Genomic DNA, 22,120 nt, shown 5'->3' with positions numbered 1-22,120 from the left:
AGGATATATCACTATGTATCTGTCAGGAGGTGGAGGAGCAATGTTCTGCAGATCTGTAGAGAGGTCAGTGGTGTAATAATCTGCAGGATATATCACTATGTATCTGTCAGGAGGTAGAGGAGCGATGTTCTGCAGATCTGTAGAGAGGTCAGTGGTGTAATAGTCTGCAGGATATATCACTATGTATCTGTCAGGAGGTAGAGGAGCGATGTTCTGCAGATCTGTAGAGAGGTCAGTGGTGTAATAATCTGCAGGATATATCACTATGTACCTGTCAGGAGGTAGAGGAGCGATGTTCTGCAGATCTGTAGAGAGGTCAGTGGTGTAATAATCTGCATGATATATCACTATGTATCTGTCAGGAGGTAGAGGAGCAATGTTCTGCAGATCTGTAGAGAGGTCAGTGGTGTAATAATCTGCAGGATATATCACTATGTATCTGTCAGGAGGTAGAGGAGCAATGTTCTGCAGATCTGTAGGGAGGTCAGTGGTGTAATAATCTGCAGAATATATCACTCTGTATCTGTCAGGAGGTAGAGGAGCAATGTTCTGCAGATCTGTAGAGAGGTCAGTGGTGTAATAATCTGCAGGATATATCACTATGTATCTGTCAGGAGGTAGAGGAGCAATGTTCTGCAGATCTATAGAGAGGTCAGTGGTGTAATAATCTGCAGGATATATCACTATGTATCTGTCAGGAGGTAGAGGAGCGATGTTCTGCAGTTCTGTAGAGAGGTCAGTGGTGTAATAATCTGCAGGATATATCACTATGTATCTGTCAGGAGGTAGAGGAGCAATGTTCTGCAGATCTGTAGAGAGGTCAGTGGTGTAATAATCTGCAGGATATATCACTATGTATCTGTCAGGAGGTAGAGGAGCAATGTTCTGCAGATCTGTAGAGAGGTCAGGGGTGTAATAATCTGCAGGATATATCACTATATATCTGTCAGGAGGTGGAGGAGCGATGTTCTGCAGATCTGTAGAGAGGTCAGTGGTGTAATAATCTGCAGGATATATCACTATGTATCTGTCAGGAGGTGGAGGAGCGATGTTCTGCAGATCTGTAGAGAGGTCAGTGGTGTAATAATCTGCAGGATATATCACTATGTATCTGTCAGGAGGTGGAGGAGCGATGTTCTGCAGATCTGTAGAGAGGTCAGTGGTGTAATAATCTGCAGGATATATCACTATGTATCTGTCAGGAGGTAGAGGTGCAATGTTCTGCAGATCTGTAGAGAGTTCAGTGGTGTAATAAGCTGCAGGATATTTCACTATGTAACTGTCAGGAGGTAGAGGAGCGATGTTCTGCAGATCTGTAGAGAGGTCAGTGGTGTAATAATCTGCAGGATATATCACTATGTATCTGTCGGGGTAGAGGAGCAATGTTCTGCAGATCTGTAGAGAGGTCTGTGGTGTAATAATCTGCAGGATATATCACTATGTATCTGTCAGGAGGTAGAGGAGCAATGTTCTGCAGATCTGTAGAGAGGTCAGTGGTGTAATAATCTTCAGGATATATCACTATGTATCTGTCAGGAGGTAGAGGAGCAATGTTCTGCAGATCTATAGAGAGGTCAGTGGTGTAATAATCTTCAGGATATATCACTATGTATCTATCAGGAGGTAGAGGAGCAATGTTCTGCAGATCTGTAGAGAGGTCAGTGGTGTAATAATCTTCAGGATATATCACTATGTATCTGTCAGGAGGTAGAGGAGCAATGTTCTGCAGATCTATAGAGAGGTCAGTGGTGTAATAATCTGCAGGATATATCACTATGTATCTATCAGGAGGTAGAGGAGCAATGTTCTGCAGATCTGTAGAGAGGTCAGTGGTGTAATAATCTGCAGGATATATCACTGTATCTGTCAGGAGGTAGAGGAGCAATGTTCTGCAGATCTGTAGAGAGGCCAGGGGTGTAATAATCTGCAGGATAAATCACTATGTATCTGTCAGGAGGTAGAGGAGCAATGTTCTGCAGATCTGTAGAGAGGTCAGTGGTGTAATAATCTGCAGAATATATCACTATGTATCTGTCAGGAGGTAGAGGAGCAATGTTCTGCAGATCTGTAGAGAGGTCAGTGGTGTAATAATCTGCAGGATATATCACTATGTATCTGTCAGGAGGTAGAGGAGCAATGTTCTGCAGATCTGTAGAGAGGTCAGTGGTGTAATAATCTGCAGGATATATCACTATGTATCTGTCAGGAGGTAGAGGAGCAATGTTCTGCAGATCTGTAGAGAGGTCAGTGGTGTAATAATCTGCAGAATATATCACTATGTATCTGTCAGGAGGGGGAGGAGCAATGTTCTGCAGATCTGTAGAGAGGTCAGTGGTGTAATAATCTGCAGGATATATCACAGTCAGGCGGCAGAGGACGGAGCAGTGTACGGGATCTCATGTGATCACTTGTGTTACCAGTGAGGCCTCATTCTGATTGGTTCCAGCAGGTTATTACGTGGCTCGGGCCCCTCACAGTCTGCGCAGTTGTCCTGAATGCACAGGGGCCCCGGGCCCCGATTATTAGCGACGATAATTTAATGCAATATTCTGAATTATCAGAATTTTTTTTTAAACTCTTGGTGGGATTTATTACGTGCGTTTTGCCCGTTTTCTGGTGCATGACCTGTTGTTGTTATTTTGCGCTGCTTCTTTACAAAGAGGTGGACGGCCGTCAGAATTGGCGTAAATGATCACGGAAATCTATGGCAGTTCATAGCTGGCGTCATTTCAGTGCCTGCCGGCTTCTGTCTTAGTACATTTTCCCCATGGTGACTGTAACTGATACATTGTGACTAAACCATCAGCTGTGTGAGCCGGACAAGGTCAGGACAGTTTGTCGCTAAATGTGACCAATTAAGGTTTCCATTCACTGACAACAAGCAAAGATCTTGGAAATTGTAAGGCAGCAGAAAGAAGCCGATTGATTATTACACTTGAAATCTTACACCAGGCAGAAGATGCGCCAAATTTACCGCAGTATCGCACGCTGAATGATAAATTGAGGTTCAATTCTGCCGCGTTTCGCTTATTAGATCTCTGAGAACTCTTCACCGGGACGCAGAGCAGAAAGAACCGCAGGAGGAGGAATCCATCAGATGTCTGCACAATCCCTGGACTCCGGATAATCAGAAGGGACCTCCCGGGTATATAATATATGTGGGGGAGGGGCTGCAGAGACCTCAATAAACTGAGCAGGGGGGATACTTAGGGCAGCAATAAAGTGTTAACACTGAAGATGGAAAGAGCCAGAAATAATCTACACAGTGATGTCATGAGAAAAGACGGAGAAGGAATGCAGTGATATCATCCGCGAGAAGCCTAGAATATTCTGTATGATACAGCGCCATGATATAATATACAGTGTAGTGGTGATATAAGGTATAATATACAGTGTAGCGATGATATAAGGTATATTATACAGTGTAGTGGTGATATAAGGTATAATATACAGTGTAGCGGTGATATAAGGTATAATATACAGTGTAGTGATGATATAAGGTATAATATACAGTATAGTGGTGATATAAGGTATAATATACAGTGTAGTGATGATATAAGGTATATTATACAGTGTAGTGGTGATATAAGGTATAATATACAGTGTAGTGATGATATAAGGTATAATATACAGTGTAGTGATGATATAAGGTATAATATACAGTGTAGTGGTGATATAAGGTATAATATACAGTGTGTAGTGGTGATATATGGTATAATATACAGTGTAGTGGTGATATAAGGTATAATATACAGTGTGTAGTGGTGATATAAGGTATAATATACAGTGTAGTGATGATATAAGGTATAATATACAGTGTAGTGATGATATAAGGTATAATATACAGTGTGTAGTGGTGATATAAGGTATAATATACAGTGTAGTGATGATATAAGGTATAATATACAGTGTGTAGTGGTGATATAAGGTATAATATACAGTGTAGTGATGATATAAGGTATAATATACAGTGTAGTGATGATATAAGGTATAATATACAGTGTGTAGTGGTGATATAAGGTATAATATACAGTGTAGTGGTGATATAAGGTATAATGTACAGTGTAGTGATGATATAAGGTATATTATACAGTGTAGTGGTGGTATAAGGTATAATATACAGTATAGTGGTGATATAAGGTATAATATACAGTGTAGTGATGATATAAGGTATATTATACAGTGTAGTGGTGATATAAGGTATAATATACAGTGTAGTGGTGATATAAGGTATAATATACAGTGTAGTGATGATATAAGGTATAATATACAGTGTAGTGATGATATAAGGTATAATATACAGTGTAGTGATGATATAAGGTATAATATACAGTATAGTGGTGATATAAGGTATAATATACAGTGTAGTGATGATATAAGGTATAATATACAGTGTGTAGTGGTGATATAAGGTATAATATACAGTGTAGTGGTGATATAAGGTATAATATACAGTGTAGCGATGATATAAGGTATAATATACAGTGTAGTGATGATATAAGGTATAATATACAGTGTAGTGGTGATATAAGGTATATTATACAGTGTAGTGGTGATATAAGGTATAATATACAGTGTAGCGGTGATATAAGGTATAATATACAGTGTAGTGGTGATATAAGGTATAATATACAGTGTAGCGATGATATAAGGTATAATATACAGTGTAGTGGTGATATAAGGTATAATATACAGTGTAGCGGTGATATAAGGTATAATATACAGTGTAGCGGTGATATAAGGTATAATATACAGTGTAGCGGTGATATAAGGTATAATATACAGTGTAGCGGTGATATAAGGTATAATATACAGTGTGTAGTGGTGATATAAGGTATAATATACAGTGTGTAGTGGTGATATAAGGTATAATATACAGTGTGTAGTGGTGATATAAGGTATAATATACAGTGTAGTGGTGATATAAGGTATAATATACAGTGTGTAGTGGTGATATAAGGTATAATATACAGTGTAGTGGTGATATAAGGTATAATATACAGTGTAGTGGTGATATAAGGTATAATATACAGTGTAGTGATGATATAAGGTATAATATACAGTGTGTAGTGATGATTTAAGGTATAATATACAGTGTGTAGTGATGATATAAGGTATAATATACAGTGTAGTGGTGATATAAGGTATAATATACAGTGTAGTGGTGATATAAGGTATAATATACAGTATAGTGGTGATATAAGGTATAATATACAGTGTAGTGGTGATATAAGGTATAATATACAGTGTAGTGATGATATAAGGTATAATATACAGTGTAGTGGTGATATAAGGTATAATATACAGTGTAGTGGTGATATAAGGTATAAAATACAGTGTAGTGGTGATATAAGGTATAAAATACAGTGTAGTGGTGATATAAGGTATAATATACAGTGTGTAGTGATGATATAAGGTATAATATACAGTGTAGCGGTGATATAAGGTATAATATACAGTGTAGCGGTGATATAAGGTATAATATACAGTGTAGCGGTGATATAAGGTATAATATACAGTGTAGCGGTGATATAAGGTATAATATACAGTGTAGCGGTGATATAAGGTATAATATACAGTGTAGCGGTGATATAAGGTATAATATACAGTGTGTAGCGATGATATAAGGTATAATATACAGTGTAGTGGTGATATAAGGTATAATATACAGTGTAGTGATGATATAAGGTATAATATACAGTGTAGTGATGATATAAGGTATAATATACAGTGTAGTGGTGATATAAGGTATAATATACAGTGTGTAGTGGTGATATAAGGTATAATATACAGTGTAGCGGTGGTATAAGGTATAATATACAGTGTGTAGTGGTGATATAAGGTATAATATACAGTGTAGCGGTGATATAAGGTATAATATACAGTGTAGTGATGATATAAGGTATAATATACAGTGTGTAGTGGTGATATAAGGTATAATATACAGTGTAGTGGTGATATAAGGTATAATATACAGTGTAGTGATGATATAAGGTATAATATACAGTGTAGTGATGATATAAGGTATAATATACAGTATAGTGGTGATATAAGGTATAATATACAGTGTAGTGGTGATATAAGGTATAATATACAGTGTAGTGATGATATAAGGTATAATATACAGTGTGTAGTGGTGATATAAGGTATAATATACAGTGTAGCGGTGATATAAGGTATAATATACAGTGTAGTGGTGATATAAGGTATAATATACAGTGTGTAGTGGTGATATAAGGTATAATATACAGTGTAGCGGTGATATAAGGTATAATATACAGTGTAGTGGTGATATAAGGTATAATATACAGTGTAGCGGTGATATAAGGTATAATATACAGTGTGTAGTGATGATATAAGGTATAATATACAGTGTAGTGGTGATATAAGGTATAATATACAGTGTAGTGATGATATAAGGTATAATATACAGTGTAGTGATGATATAAGGTATAATATACAGTGTAGTGGTGATATAAGGTATAATATACAGTGTGTAGTGGTGATATAAGGTATAATATACAGTGTAGCGGTGGTATAAGGTATAATATACAGTGTGTAGTGGTGATATAAGGTATAATATACAGTGTAGCGGTGATATAAGGTATAATATACAGTGTAGTGATGATATAAGGTATAATATACAGTGTAGTGATGATATAAGGTATAATATACAGTATAGTGGTGATATAAGGTATAATATACAGTGTAGTGATGATATAAGGTATAATATACAGTGTGTAGTGGTGATATAAGGTATAATATACAGTGTAGCGGTGATATAAGGTATAATATACAGTGTAGTGGTGATATAAGGTATAATATACAGTGTAGTGATGATATAAGGTATAATATACAGTGTAGTGATGATATAAGGTATAATATACAGTGTGTAGTGGTGATATAAGGTATAATATACAGTGTGTAGTGGTGATATAAGGTATAATATACAGTGTGTAGTGATGATATAAGGTATAATGTACAGTGTAGTGATGATATAAGGTATAATATACAGTGTAGTGGTGATATAAGGTATAATATACAGTGTGTAGTGGTGATATAAGGTATAATATACAGTGTAGTGGTGATATAAGGTATAATATACAGTGTAGTGATGATATAAGGTATAATATACAGTGTAGTGGTGATATAAGGTATAATATACAGTGTAGTGATGATATAAGGTATAATATACAGTGTAGTGGTGATATAAGGTATAATATACAGTGTAGTGGTGATATAAGGTATAATATACAGTGTGTAGTGGTGATATAAGGTATAATATACAGTGTGTAGTGATGATATAAGGTATAATATACAGTGTAGTAATGATATAAGGTATAATATACAGTGTAGTGGTGATATAAGGTATAATATACCGTGTAGTGATAATATAAGGTATAATATACAGTGTAGTGATGATATAAGGTATAATATACAGCGCCATGATATAATGCACAGTGTAGTGGTGATATAAGGTATAATATACAGTGTAGTGATGATATAAGGTATAATATACAGCGCCATGATATAATGCACAGTATAGTGGTGATATAAGGTATAATATACAGTGTAGTGGTGATATAAGGTATAATATACAGTGTAGTGATGATATAAGGTATAATATACAGTGTGTAGTGGTGATATAAGGTATAATATAGTGTAGCGGTGATATAAGGTATAATATACAGTGTAGTGGTGATATAAGGTATAATATACAGTGTAGTGATGATATAAGGTATAATATACAGTGTAGTGATGATATAAGGTATAATATACAGTGTGTAGTGGTGATATAAGGTATAATATACAGTGTGTAGTGGTGATATAAGGTATAATATACAGTGTGTAGTGATGATATAAGGTATAATGTACAGTGTAGTGATGATATAAGGTATAATATACAGTGTAGTGATGATATAAGGTATAATATACAGTGTAGTGGTGATATAAGGTATAATATACAGTGTGTAGTGGTGATATAAGGTATAATATACAGTGTAGTGGTGATATAAGGTATAATATACAGTGTAGTGATGATATAAGGTATAATATACAGTGTAGTGGTGATATAAGGTATAATATACAGTGTAGTGATGATATAAGGTATAATATACAGTGTAGTGGTGATATAAGGTATAATATACAGTGTAGTGGTGATATAAGGTATAATATACAGTGTGTAGTGGTGATATAAGGTATAATATACAGTGTGTAGTGATGATATAAGGTATAATATACAGTGTAGTAATGATATAAGGTATAATATACAGTGTAGTGGTGATATAAGGTATAATATACAGTGTAGTGATAATATAAGGTATAATATACAGTGTAGTGATGATATAAGGTATAATATACAGCGCCATGATATAATGTACAGTGTAGTGGTGATATAAGGTATAATATACAGTGTGTAGTGGTGATATAAGGTATAATATACAGTGTAGTGATGATATAAGGTATAATATACAGTGTAGCGGTGATATAAGGTATAATATACAGTGTAGTGGTGATATAAGGTATAATATACAGTGTAGTGATGATATAAGGTATAATATACAGTGTAGCGGTGATATAAGGTATAATATACAGTGTAGTGGTGATATAAGGTATAATATACAGTGTAGTGATGATATAAGGTATAATATACAGTGTAGTGGTGATATAAGGTATAATATACAGTGTAGTGATGATATAAGGTATAATATACAGTGTGTAGTGATGATATAAGGTATAATATACAGTGAAGTGATGATATAAGGTATAATATACAGTGTAGTGGTGATATAAGGTATAATATACAGTGTGTAGTGATGATATAAGGTATAATATACAGTGTAGTGGTGATATAAGGTATAATATACAGTGTAGTGATGATATAAGGTATAATATACAGTGTAGTGGTGATATAAGGTATAAATTACAGTGTAGTGGTGATATAAGGTATAATATACAGTGTAGTGGTGATATAAGGTATAATATACAGTGTAGTGGTGATATAAGGTATAATATACAGTATAGTGGTGATATAAGGTATAATATACAGTGTAGTGATGATATAAGGTATAATATACAGTGTAGTGATGATATAAGGTATAATATACAGTGTAGTGGTGATATAAGGTATAATATACAGTGTAGTGATGATATAAGGTATAATGTACAGTGTGTAGTGGTGATATAAGGTATAATATACAGTGTGTAGTGATGATATAAGGTATAATATACAGTGTAGTGGTGATATAAGGTATAATATACAGTGTAGTGATGATATAAGGTATAATATACAGTGTAGTGGTGATATAAGGTATAATATACAGTGTAGTGATGATATAAGGTATAATATACAGTGTAGTGGTGATATAAGGTATAATATACAGTGTAGTGGTGATATAAGGTATAATATACAGTGTGTAGTGGTGATATAAGGTATAATATACAGTGTGTAGTGGTGATATAAGGTATAATATACAGTGTAGCGATGATATAAGGTATAATATACAGTGTAGCGGTGATATAAGGTATAATATACAGTGTAGCGCGGTGATATAAGGTATAATATACAGTGTAGTGATATAAGGTATAATATACAGTGTAGTGGTGATATAAGGTATAATATACAGTGTAGGGATGATATAAGGTATAATATACAGTGTAGTGATGATATAAGGTATAATATACAGTGTAGTGGTGATATAAGGTATAATATACAGTGTAGTGGTGATATAAGGTATAATATACAGTGTGTAGTGATGATATAAGGTATAATATACAGTGTAGTGATGATATAAGGTATAATATACAGTGTAGTGGTGATATAAGGTATAATATACAGTGTAGGGATGATATAAGGTATAATATACAGTGTGTAGTGATGATATAAGGTATAATATACAGTGTAGGGATGATATAAGGTATAATATACAGTGTGTAGTGATGATATAAGGTATAATATACAGTGTAGTGATGATATAAGGTATAATATACAGTGTAGTGGTGATATAAGGTATAATATACAGTGTGTAGTGATGATATAAGGTATAATATACAGTGTAGTGGTGATATAAGGTATAATATACAGTGTGTAGTGATGATATAAGGTATAATATACAGTGTAGTGGTGATATAAGGTATAATATACAGTGTAGTGATGATATAAGGTATAATATACAGTGTAGTGATGATATAAGGTATAATATACAGTGTGTAGTGGTGATATAAGGTATAATATACAGTGTGTAGTGGTGATATAAGGTATAATATACAGTGTAGTGATGATATAAGGTATAATATACAGTGTAGTGATGATATAAGGTATAATATACAGTGTAGCGGTGATATAAGGTATAATATACAGTGTAGTGATGATATAAGGTATAATATACAGTGTAGTGATGATATAAGGTATAATATACAGTGTAGCGGTGATATAAGGTATAATATACAGTGTAGTGGTGATATAAGGTATAATATACAGTGTAGCGGTGATATAAGGTATAATATACAGTGTGTAGTGATGATATAAGGTATAATATACAGTGTAGTGGTGATATAAGGTATATTATACAGTGTAGTGATGATATAAGGTATAATATACAGTGTAGTGGTGATATAAGGTATAATATACAGTGTAGTGGTGATATAAGGTATAATATACAGTGTAGTGATGATATAAGGTATAATATACAGTGTAGCGGTGATATAAGGTATAATATACAGTGTGTAGTGGTGATATAAGGTATAATATACAGTGTAGTGATGATATAAGGTATCATATACAGTGTAGTGATGATATAAGGTATAATATACAGTGTAGTGATGATATAAGGTATAATATACAGTGTAGCGGTGATATAAGGTATAATATACAGTGTAGTGATGATATAAGGTATAATATACAGTGTAGTGGTGATATAAGGTATAATATACAGTGTAGTGATGATATAAGGTATAATATACAGTGTGTAGTGGTGATATAAGGTATAATATACAGTGTAGTGATGATATAAGGTATAATATACAGTGTGTAGTGGTGATATAAGGTATAATATACAGTGTAGTGATGATATAAGGTATCATATACAGTGTAGTGATGATATAAGGTATAATATACAGTGTAGTGGTGATATAAGGTATAATATACAGTGTAGTGATGATATAAGGTATAATATACAGTGTAGTGATGATATAAGGTATAATATACAGCGCCATGATATAATGTACAGTGTAGTGATGATATAAGGTATAATATACAGTGTAGTGATGATATAAGGTATAATGTACAGTGTAGTGATGATATAATGTATAATATACAGTGTAGTGGTGATATAAGGTATAATATACAGTGTAGCGGTGATATAAGGTATAATATACAGTGTGTAGTGATGATATAAGGTATAATATACAGTGTAGTGATGATATAAGGTATAATATACAGTGTAGTGGTGATATAAGGTATAATATACAGTGTGTAGTGATGATATAAGGTATAATATACAGTGTAGTGGTGATATAAGGTATAATATACAGTGTAGTGATGATATAAGGTATAATATACAGTGTAGTGATGCTATAAGGTATAATATACAGTGTGTAGTGGTGATATAAGGTATAATATACAGTGTAGTGATGATATAAGGTATAATATACAGTGTAGTGGTGATATAAGGTATAATATACAGTGTAGTGGTGATATAAGGTATAATATACAGTGTAGCGGTGATATAAGGTATAATATACAGTGTAGCGATGATATAAGGTATAATATACCGTGTAGTGGTGATATAAGGTATAATATACAGTGTAGTGGTGATATAAGGTATAATATACAGTGTGTAGTGGTGATATAAGGTATAATATACAGTGTGTAGTGGTGATATAAGGTATAATATACAGTGTAGTGGTGATATAAGGTATAATATACAGTGTGTAGTGATGATATAAGGTATAATATACAGTGTGTAGTGGTGATATAAGGTATAATATACAGTGTGTAGTGGTGATATAAGGTATAATATACAGTGTAGTGATGATATAAGGTATCATATACAGTGTAGTGATGATATAAGGTATAATATACAGTGTAGTGGTGATATAAGGTATAATATACAGTGTAGTGATGATATAAGGTATAATATACAGTGTAGTGGTGATATAAGGTATAATATACAGTGTAGTGGTGATATAAGGTATAATAGACAGTGTAGCGGTGATATAAGGTATAATATACAGTGTAGCGGTGATATAAGGTATAATATACAGTGTGTAGTGGTGATATAAGGTATAATATACAGTGTAGTGGTGATATAAGGTATAATATACAGTATAGTGGTGATATAAGGTATAATATACAGTGTAGTGGTGATATAAGGTATAATATACAGTGTAGTGATGATATAAGGTATAATATACAGTGTGTAGTGGTGATATAAGGTATAATATACAGTATAGTGGTGATATAAGGTATAATATACAGTATAGTGGTGATATAAGGTATAATATACAGTGTAGTGATGATATAAGGTATAATATACAGTGTAGTGATGATATAAGGTATAATATACAGTGTAGTGATGATATAAGGTATAATATACAGTATAGTGGTGATATAAGGTATAATATACAGTGTAGTGATGATATAAGGTATAATATACAGTGTAGTGATGATATAAGGTATAATATACAGTGTAGTGATGATATAAGGTATAATATACAGTGTAGTGATGATATAAGGTATAATATACAGTGTGTAGTGGTGATATAAGGTATAATATACAGTGTGTAGTGGTGATATAAGGTATAATATACAGTGTAGTGGTGATATAAGGTATAATATACAGTGTAGTGGTGATATAAGGTATAATATACAGTGTGTAGTGGTGATATAAGGTATAATATACAGTGTGTAGTGGTGATATAAGGTATAATATACAGTGTAGTGGTGATATAAGGTATAATATACAGTGTGTAGTGATGATATAAGGTATAATATACAGTGCAGTGGTGATATAAGGTATAATATACAGTGTGTAGTGGTGATATAAGGTATAATATACAGTGTGTAGTGGTGATATAAGGTATCATATACAGTGTAGTGATGATATAAGGTATAATATACAGTGTAGTGGTGATATAAGGTATAATATACAGTGTAGTTATGATATAAGGTATAATATACAGTGTAGTGATGATATAAGGTATAATATACAGTGTGTAGTGATGATATAAGGTATAATATACAGTGTAGTGGTGATATAAGGTATAATATACAGTGTGCAGTGGTGATATAAGGTATAATATACAGTGTAGTGATGATATAAGGTATAATGTACAGTGTAGTGATGATATAAGGTATAATATACAGTGTAGCGATGATATAAGGTATAATATACAGTGTGTAGCGGTGATATAAGGTATAATATACAGTGTAGTGGTGATACAAGGTATAATATACAGTGTAGTGGTGATATAAGGTATAATATACAGTGTAGTGGTGATATAAGGTATAATATACAGTGTAGTGGTGATATAAGGTATAATATAAAGTGTGTAGTGATGATATAAGGTATAATATACAGTGTAGTGGTGATATAAGGTATAATATACAGTGTAGTGGTGATATAAGGTATAATATACAGTGTGTAGTGATGATATAAGGTATAATATACAGTGTAGTGATGATATAAGGTATAATATACAGTGTGTAGTGGTGATATAAGGTATAATATACAGTATAGTGGTGATATAAGGTATAATATACAGTATAGTGGTGATATAAGGTATAATATACAGTGTAGTGGTGATATAAGGTATAATATACAGTGTAGTGATGATATAAGGTATAATATACAGTGTGTAGTGGTGATATAAGGTATAATATACAGTGTAGTGGTGATATAAGGTATAATATACAGTGGAGTGATGATATAAGGTATAATATACAGTGTAGTGGTGATATAAGGTATAATATACAGTGTAGTGATGATATAAGGTATAATATACAGTGTGTAGTGGTGATATAAGGTATAATATACAGTGTAGTGGTGATATAAGGTATAATATACAGTGTGTAGTGATGATATAAGGTATAATATACAGTGTAGTGATGATATAATGTATAATATACAGTGTAGTGGTGATATAAGGTATAATATACAGTGTAGCGGTGATATAAGGTATAATATACAGTGTGTAGTGATTATATAAGGTATAATATACAGTGTAGTGATGATATAAGGTATAATATACAGTGTAGTGGTGATATAAGGTATAATATACAGTGTAGTGATGATATAAGGTATAATATACAGTGTAGTGATGATATAAGGTATAATATACAGTGTAGTGATGATATAATGTATAATATACAGTGTAGTGGTGATATAAGGTATAATATACAGTGTAGCGGTGATATAAGGTATAATATACAGTGTGTAGTGATTATATAAGGTATAATATACAGTTTAGTGATGATATAAGGTATAATATACAGTGTAGTGGTGATATAAGGTATAATATACAGTGTAGTGATGATATAAGGTATAATATACAGTGGAGTGATGATATAAGGTATAATATACAGCGATATATAAGGTATAATGTACAGTGATGATTGATATATAAGGGTACATTATAGGGTGTAAATGATGTCAGTGGCTATTATAAGGTATAATGTACAGTGTGTATATGATGACGTCCGTGGCGGTGTATAGGATGATGAGGTCAGTGGTGTATAGGATGATGAGGTCAGTGGTGTATAAGATGATGAGGTCAGCGGTGTATATGATGATGACGTCCGTGGCGGTGTATAGGATGATGAGGTCAGTGGTGTATAGGATGATGAGGTCAGTGGTGTATAGGATGATGAGGTCAGCGGTGTATAGGATGATGAGGTCAGCGGTGTATATGATGATGAGGTCAGCGGTGTATATGATGATGAGGTCAGCGGTGTATATGATGATGAGGTCAGCGGTGTATATGATGATGAGGTCAGCGGTGTATATGATGATGAGGTCAGTGGTGTATAGGATGATGAGGTCAGCGGTGTATAGAATGATGAGGTCAGCGGTGTATAGGATGATGAGGTCAGCGGTGTATAGGATGATGAGGTCAGCGGTGTATAGGATGATGAGGTCAGCGGTGTATAGGATGATGAGGTCAGCGGTGTATAGGATGATGAGGTCAGCGGTGTATAGGATGATGGTCAGCGGTGTATAGGATGATGAGGTCAGCGGTGTATAGGATGATGAGGTCAGCGGTGTATAGGATGATGAGGTCAGCGGTGTATAGGATGATGAGGTCAGCGGTGTATAGGATGATGAGGTCAGCGGTGTATAGGATGATGAGGTCAGCGGTGTATAGGATGATGAGGTCAGCGGTGTATAGGATGATGAGGTCAGCGGTATATAGGAATAATGAGGTCAGTGGTGTATAGGATGATGAGGTCAGTGGTGTATAAGATGATGAGGTCAGTGGTGTATAGGATGATGAGGTCAGCGGTGTATAGGATGATGAGGTCAGCGGTGTATAGGAATGATGAGGTCAGCGGTGTATAGGAATGATGAGGTCAGCGGTGTATAGGAATGATGAGGTCAGCGGTGTATATGATGATGAGGTCAGCGGTGTATATGATGATGAGGTCAGCGGTGTATATGATGATGAGGTCAGCGGTGTATATGATGATGATGAGGTCAGTGGTGTATAGGATGATGAGGTCAGCGGTGTATATGATGATGAGGTCAGCGGTGTATATGATGATGAGGTCAGCGGTGTATATGATGATGAGGTCAGCGGTGTATATGATGATGAGGTCAGCGGTGTATATGATGATGAGGTCAGCGGTGTATATGATGATGATGAGGTCAGCGGTGTATATGATGATGATGAGGTCAGCGGTGTATAGGAATGATGAGGTCAGCGGTGTATAGGAATGATGAGGTCAGCGCTGTATATGATGATGATGAGGTCAGCGGTGTATAGGATGATGAGGTCAGCGGTGTATAGGATGATGAGGTCAGCGGTGTATAGGATGATGAGGTCAGCGGTGTATAGGATGATGAGGTCAGCGGTGTATAGGATGATGAGGTCAGCGGTGTATAGGATGATGGTCAGCGGTGTATAGGATGATGGTCAGCGGTGTATAGGATGATGAGGTCAGCGGTGTATAGGATGATGAGGTCAGCGGTGTATAGGATGATGAGGTCAGCGGTGTATATGATGATGAGGTCAGCGGTGTATATGATGATGAGGTCAGCGGTGTATAGGATGATGAGGTCAGCGGTGTATAGGAATGATGAGGTCAGCAGTGTATAGGATGATGAGGTCAGCGGTGTATAGGATGATGAGGTCAGCGGTGTATAGGAATGATGAGGTCAGCAGTGTATAGGATGATGAGGTCAGCGGTGTATAGGATGATGAGGTCAGCGGTGTATAGGATGATGAGGTCAGCGGTGTATAGGATGATGAGGTCAGCGGTGTATAGGATGATGGTCAGCGGTGTATAGGATGATGAGGTCAGCGGTGTATAGGATGATGAGGTCAGCGGTGTATAGGATGATGAGGTCAGCGGTGTATAGGATGATGAGGTCAGCGGTGTATATGATGATGAGGTCAGCGGTGTATATGATGATGAGGTCAGCGGTGTATAGGATGATGAGGTCAGCGGTGTATAGGAATGATGAGGTCAGCAGTGTATAGGATGATGAGGTCAGCGGTGTATAGAATGATGAGGTCAGCGGTGTATAGGAATGATGAGGTCATCGGTGTATAGGAATGATGAGGTCATCGGTGTATAGGATGATGAGGTCAGCGGTGTATAGGATGATGAGGTCAGCGGTGTATAGGATGATGAGGTCAGCGGTGTATAGGATGATGAGGTCAGCGGTGTATAGGATGATGAGGTCAGCGGTGTATATGATGATGAGGTCAGCGGTGTATAGGATGATGAGGTCAGCGGTGTATAGGATGATGAGGTCAGCGGTGTATAGGATGATGAGGTCAGCGGTGTATAGGATGATGAGGTCAGCGGTGTATAGGATGATGAGGTCAGCGGTGTATAGGATGATGAGGTCAGCGGTGTATAGGATGATGAGGTCAGCGGTGTATAGGATGATGAGGTCAGCGCTGTATATGATGATGAGGTCAGTGGTGTATATGATGATGACGTCAGTGCTGTATATGAGGTCAGCGGTGTATATGATGACGTCAGTGCTGTATATGAGCTCAGTGGTGTATAGGATGATGAGGTCAGTGGCGGTGTATAGGATGATGAGGTCAGTGGTGTATATGATGATGAGGTCAGTGGTGTATAGGATGATGAGGTCAGTGGTGTATATGATGTCAGCGGCGTATAGGATGAGGTCAGTGGTGTATATGATGACGTCAGTGGTGTATAGGATGACGTCAGTGGCTATTATAGCGCTCCTGTATAACGTCTCCCCTCCTGTCTTGCAGGTCCTCCCTTGCACTATGCCCGCCCCGCTCCTGCTGCTCCGCTCTGTGCTGCTCCGGGCTCTGGGCAGTCGGGCGGCGGTGTCCGGGGGCAGGCAGCTGAGGAGGGGTGCGCTCTGGGCCAGGGGCCGCCTCTCCCTCCTGCTCCGGCGGCTCTGGGACTATCTGACGTCCGAGCAGTTCCGGGAAGCCGTGCTCAGCTGTGTCCTCTGCCTGCTCCGCCTGTCTAAGAAGGTGGGTGAGGGGCCCCGGGAGGGAGCGGGTGACTGAGGGGGAGCCGGCCGGGTAACCTACGTGTGGAGGCACCTGGAACCTCAGACCTCAGGGATCGAGACACCTGAACAGGGCAACGCAGCGATCACTGACCGACAGAACTACCATACACATCGGCTGATGATCTCCGGCCGATCTAGAGCGCGCAACCGATCTACTTGCCCCAAAATCGATGTGACAATCTACTGTGCGGACAGTGTAATCTCTAGGGATCTACTGAAGATCTGTGCGGACAGTGTAATCTCTAGGGATCTATTGACAATCTACTGTGCGGACAGTGTAATCTCAAGGGATCTGATGACAATCTACTGTGCGGACAGTGTAATCTCTAGGGATCTACTGACAATCTACTGTGCGGACAGTGTAATCTCTAGGGATCTACTGTGCGGACAGTGTAATCTCTAGGGATCTACTGTGCGAACAGTGTAATCTCTAGGGATCTGATGACAATCTACTGTGCGGACAATGTAATCTCTAGGGATCTGATGACAATCTACTGTGCGGACAGTGTAATCTCTATGGATCTACTGTGTGGACAGCGTAATCTCTAGGGATCTACTGACAATATACTGTGCGGACAGTGTAATCTCTAGGGATCTACTGACAATCTACTGTGTGGACAGTGTAATCTCTAGGGATCTACTGACAATCTACTGTGCGGACAGTGTAATCTCTAGGGATCTACTGACAATCTACTGTGCGGACAGTGTAATCTCCAGGGATCTACTGTGCGGACAGTGTAATCTCCAGGGATCTACTGTGCGGACAGTGTAATCTCCAGGGGTCTACTGACAATCTACTGTGCGGACAGTGTAATCTCTAGGGATCTCACGATAATCTACTGTGCGGACAGTGTAATCTCTAGGGATCTGATGACGATCTACGGTGCGGACAGTGTAATCTCTAGGGCTCTACTGACAATCTACTGTGCGGACAGTGTAATCTCCAGGGATCTACTGTGCGGACAGTGTAATCTCCAGGGATCTACTGTGTGGACAGTGTAATCTCCAGGGGTCTACTGACAATCTACTGTGTGGACAGTGTAATCTCTAGGGATCTACTGACAATCTACTGTGCGGACAGTGTGATCTCTAGGGATCTGATGACAATCTACTGTGCGGACAGTGTAATCTCTAGGGATCTGATGACAATCTACTGTGCGGACAGTGTAATCTCTAGGGATCTACTGACAATTACTGTGCGGACAGTGTAATCTCTAGGGATCTGATGACAATCTACTGTGCGGGCAGTGTAATCTCTAGGGATCTACTGACAATCTTCTGTGCGGACAGTGTAATCTCTAGGGATCTGCTGACAATCTACTGTGCGGACAGTGTAATCTCTAGGGATCTACTGACCATCTACTGTGCGGACAGTGTAATCTCTAGGGATCTGATGACAATCTACTGTGTGGACAGTGTAATCTCTAGGGATCTGATGACAAGCTACTGTGCGGACAGTGTAATCTCTAGGGATCTACTGACAATCTACTGTGTGGACAGTTTAATCTCCAGGGATCTACTGTGCGGACAGTGTAATCTAGGGATCTGATGACAATCCACTGTGCGGACAGTGTAATCTCTAGGGATCTACTGACAATCTACTGTGCGGACAGTGTAATCTCCAGGGATCTACTGTGCGGACAGTGAAATCTTTAGGGATCTACTGACAATCTACTGTGCGGACAGTGTAATCTCTAGGGATCTGATGATGATCTACTGTGCGGACAGTGTAATCTCTAGGGATCTGATGACAATCTACTGTGCGGACAGTGTAATCTCTAGGGATCTACTGACAATCTACTGTGCGGACAGTGTAATCTCTCGAGATCTGATGACAATCTACTGTGTGGACAGTGTAATCTCTAGGGATCTGATGACAATCTACTGTGCGGGCAGTGTAATCTCTAGGGATCTACTGACAATCTTCTGTGCGGACAGTGTAATCTCTAGGGATCTGCTGACAATCTACTGTGCGGACAGTGTAATCTCTAGGGATCTGATGACCATCTACTGTGCGGACAGTGTAATCTCTAGGGATCTACTGACCCATCTACTGTGCGGACAGTGTAATCTAGGGATCTGATGACAATACTGTGTGGACAGTGTAATCTCTAGGGATCTGATGACAATCTTCTGTGCAGACTGTAATCTCTAGGGATCTGATGACAATTTACTGTGCAGACAGTGTAATCTCTAGGGATCTACTGACAATCTACTGTGCGGACAGTGTAATCTCTAGGGATCTACTGACAATCTACTGTGCGGACAGTGTAATCTCTGGATCTACTGGCAATCTACTGTGCGAACAGTGTAATCTCTAGGGATCTACTGACAGTCTACTGTGTGGACAGTGTAATCTCTAAGGATCTACTGTGTGAACAGTGTAATCTCTAGGGATCTACTGACAATTTACTGTGCGGAAAGTGTAATCTCTAGGGATCTACTGACAATCTACTTTGCGGAAAGTGTAATCTCTAGGGATCTACTGACAATCTACGGTGTGGACAGTGTAATCTCTAGGGATCTACTGACAGTGTAATCTCTAGGGACCTACTGTGTGCGGACAGTGTATTCTCTAGGGATCTACTGTGCGGACAGTGTAATCTCTAGGGATTTACTGACAATCTACTGTGCGGGCAGTGTAATCTCTAGGGATCTACTGACAGTCTACTGTGTGGACAGTGTAATCTCTAGGGATCTACTGTGCGGATAGTGTAATCTCTAGGGATCTACTGACAATCTACTGTGCGGACAGTGTAATCTCTAGGGATCTACTGACAATCTACTGTGCGGACAGTGTAATCTCTGGATCTACTGGCAATCTACTGTGCGGACAGTGTAATCTCTAGGGATCTACTGACAGTCTACTGTGTGGACAGTGTAATCTCTAAGGATCTACTGTGTGAACAGTGTAATCTCTAGGGATCTACTGACAATCTACTTTGCGGAAAGTGTAATCTCTAGGGATCTACTGACAATCTACGGTGTGGACAGTGTAATCTCTAGGGATCTACTGACAGTGTAATCTCTAGGGACCTACTGTGTGCGGACAGTGTAATCTCTAGGGATCTACTGTGCGGACAGTGTAATCTCTAGGGATTTACTGACAATCTACTGTGCGGGCAGTGTAATCTCTAGGGATCTACTGACAGTCTACTGTGTGGACAGTGTAATCTCTAGGGATCTACTGTGCGGATAGTGTAATCTCTAGGGATCTACTGACAATCTACTGTGTGGACAGTGTAATCTCTAGGAATCTACTGACAGTGTAATCTCTAGGGATCTACTGTGTGGACAGTGTAATCTCTAGGGATCTACTGACAGTCTACTGTGCGGACAGTGTAATCTCTAGGGATCTTATGAGCGGACAGTGTAATCTCTAGGGATCTACTGATAATCAACTGTGCGGACAGTGCAATCTCTAGGGATCTGATGACCGTCTACTGTGCAGATAGTGTAATCTCTAGGGATCTACTGATAATCTACTGTGCGGACAGTGTAATCTCTAGGGATCTGATGACAATATACTGTGCGGACAGTGTAATCTCTAGGGATCTACTGACAGTCTACTGTGCGGACAGTGTAATCTCTAGGGATCTACTGAGCGGACAGTGTAATCTCTAGGGATCTACTGATAATCTACTGTGCGGACAGTGTAATCTCTAGGGATCTGATGACCGTCTACTGTGTGGACAGTGTAATCTCTAGTGATCTGATGACAGTCTACTGTGCGGACAGTTTAATCTCCAGGGATCTACTGACAATATACTGTGCGGGCAGTGTAATCTCTAGGGATCTACTGACAATCTACTGTGTGGACAGTTTAATCTCTAGGGATCTGATGACTATGTATGGACAATTTAACCCTTGTTATTGGTGTGGATGAGGAGGCTGTCCGTGTGATACAGGAGATGGGGTGACATCAGAGAGTAGTAGCGTGGGGTCGCAGTACTCAGGCTGTGTCTGTGTTCTCTCTCCGCAGGATTCCACGAGGAGCAGCTCTTAGTTCCCGGACGACGTCACACCATGAGGAAGCCGCAGCCGTTCACTATCGGAACCAAACTCTCCAACCCAAAATGTCCAGATTCATGGACCTCCGGTCCCAGCGTAGCCCGCGCCTCCGTGTCTCAGAACGCCTGCGACTGCTTCTCTGTTTACTTATCGCAGGCCGCTCCCCGGTCTCCTCCGCGGGGCGCTGCGCGCTCTCACAGTCCAGTCGCTTGTTTCACAGATGGCGATCATTTGAATCCTGGATCTCTGGTGCGTTCCATCAAGAAGATCGCCCTGTCCAGACAGATGGAGGGTGCAGCGCTGGGGGAGGGGACTGTAATCATGAGCCCCCGGCTGCTCGCCAAAACCGCGCACGGGAACTGTAATAACAATAACAGTCGCGG

At 38.0% G+C, this 22,120-nt stretch overlaps 1 protein-coding gene across 1 annotated transcript in view; it reads left to right on the top strand.

The window, feature by feature from the left end:
• The first annotated feature begins 17,467 nt into the window (after positions 1-17,467).
• The window catches only part of LOC142723859 (uncharacterized), a 78,704-nt gene continuing 74,051 nt past the window's right edge, over positions 17,468-22,120 (top strand). The window contains exons 1-2 of the mRNA XM_075848947.1: positions 17,468-17,685; positions 21,709-22,120. The exon at positions 21,709-22,120 is cut by the window's right edge and continues 103 nt beyond it. Coding sequence (XP_075705062.1) covers positions 21,753-22,120 — 368 coding nt within the window. The 5' untranslated portion in view covers positions 17,468-17,685; positions 21,709-21,752. The remainder of the gene's footprint in view (positions 17,686-21,708) is intronic.

The sequence above is a fragment of the Rhinoderma darwinii genome, unplaced genomic scaffold, assembly GCF_050947455.1.
Source record: "Rhinoderma darwinii isolate aRhiDar2 unplaced genomic scaffold, aRhiDar2.hap1 Scaffold_563, whole genome shotgun sequence".
NCBI lineage: Eukaryota > Metazoa > Chordata > Amphibia > Anura > Rhinodermatidae > Rhinoderma > Rhinoderma darwinii.
This window is presented reverse-complemented; position numbering and strand designations above follow the sequence as displayed.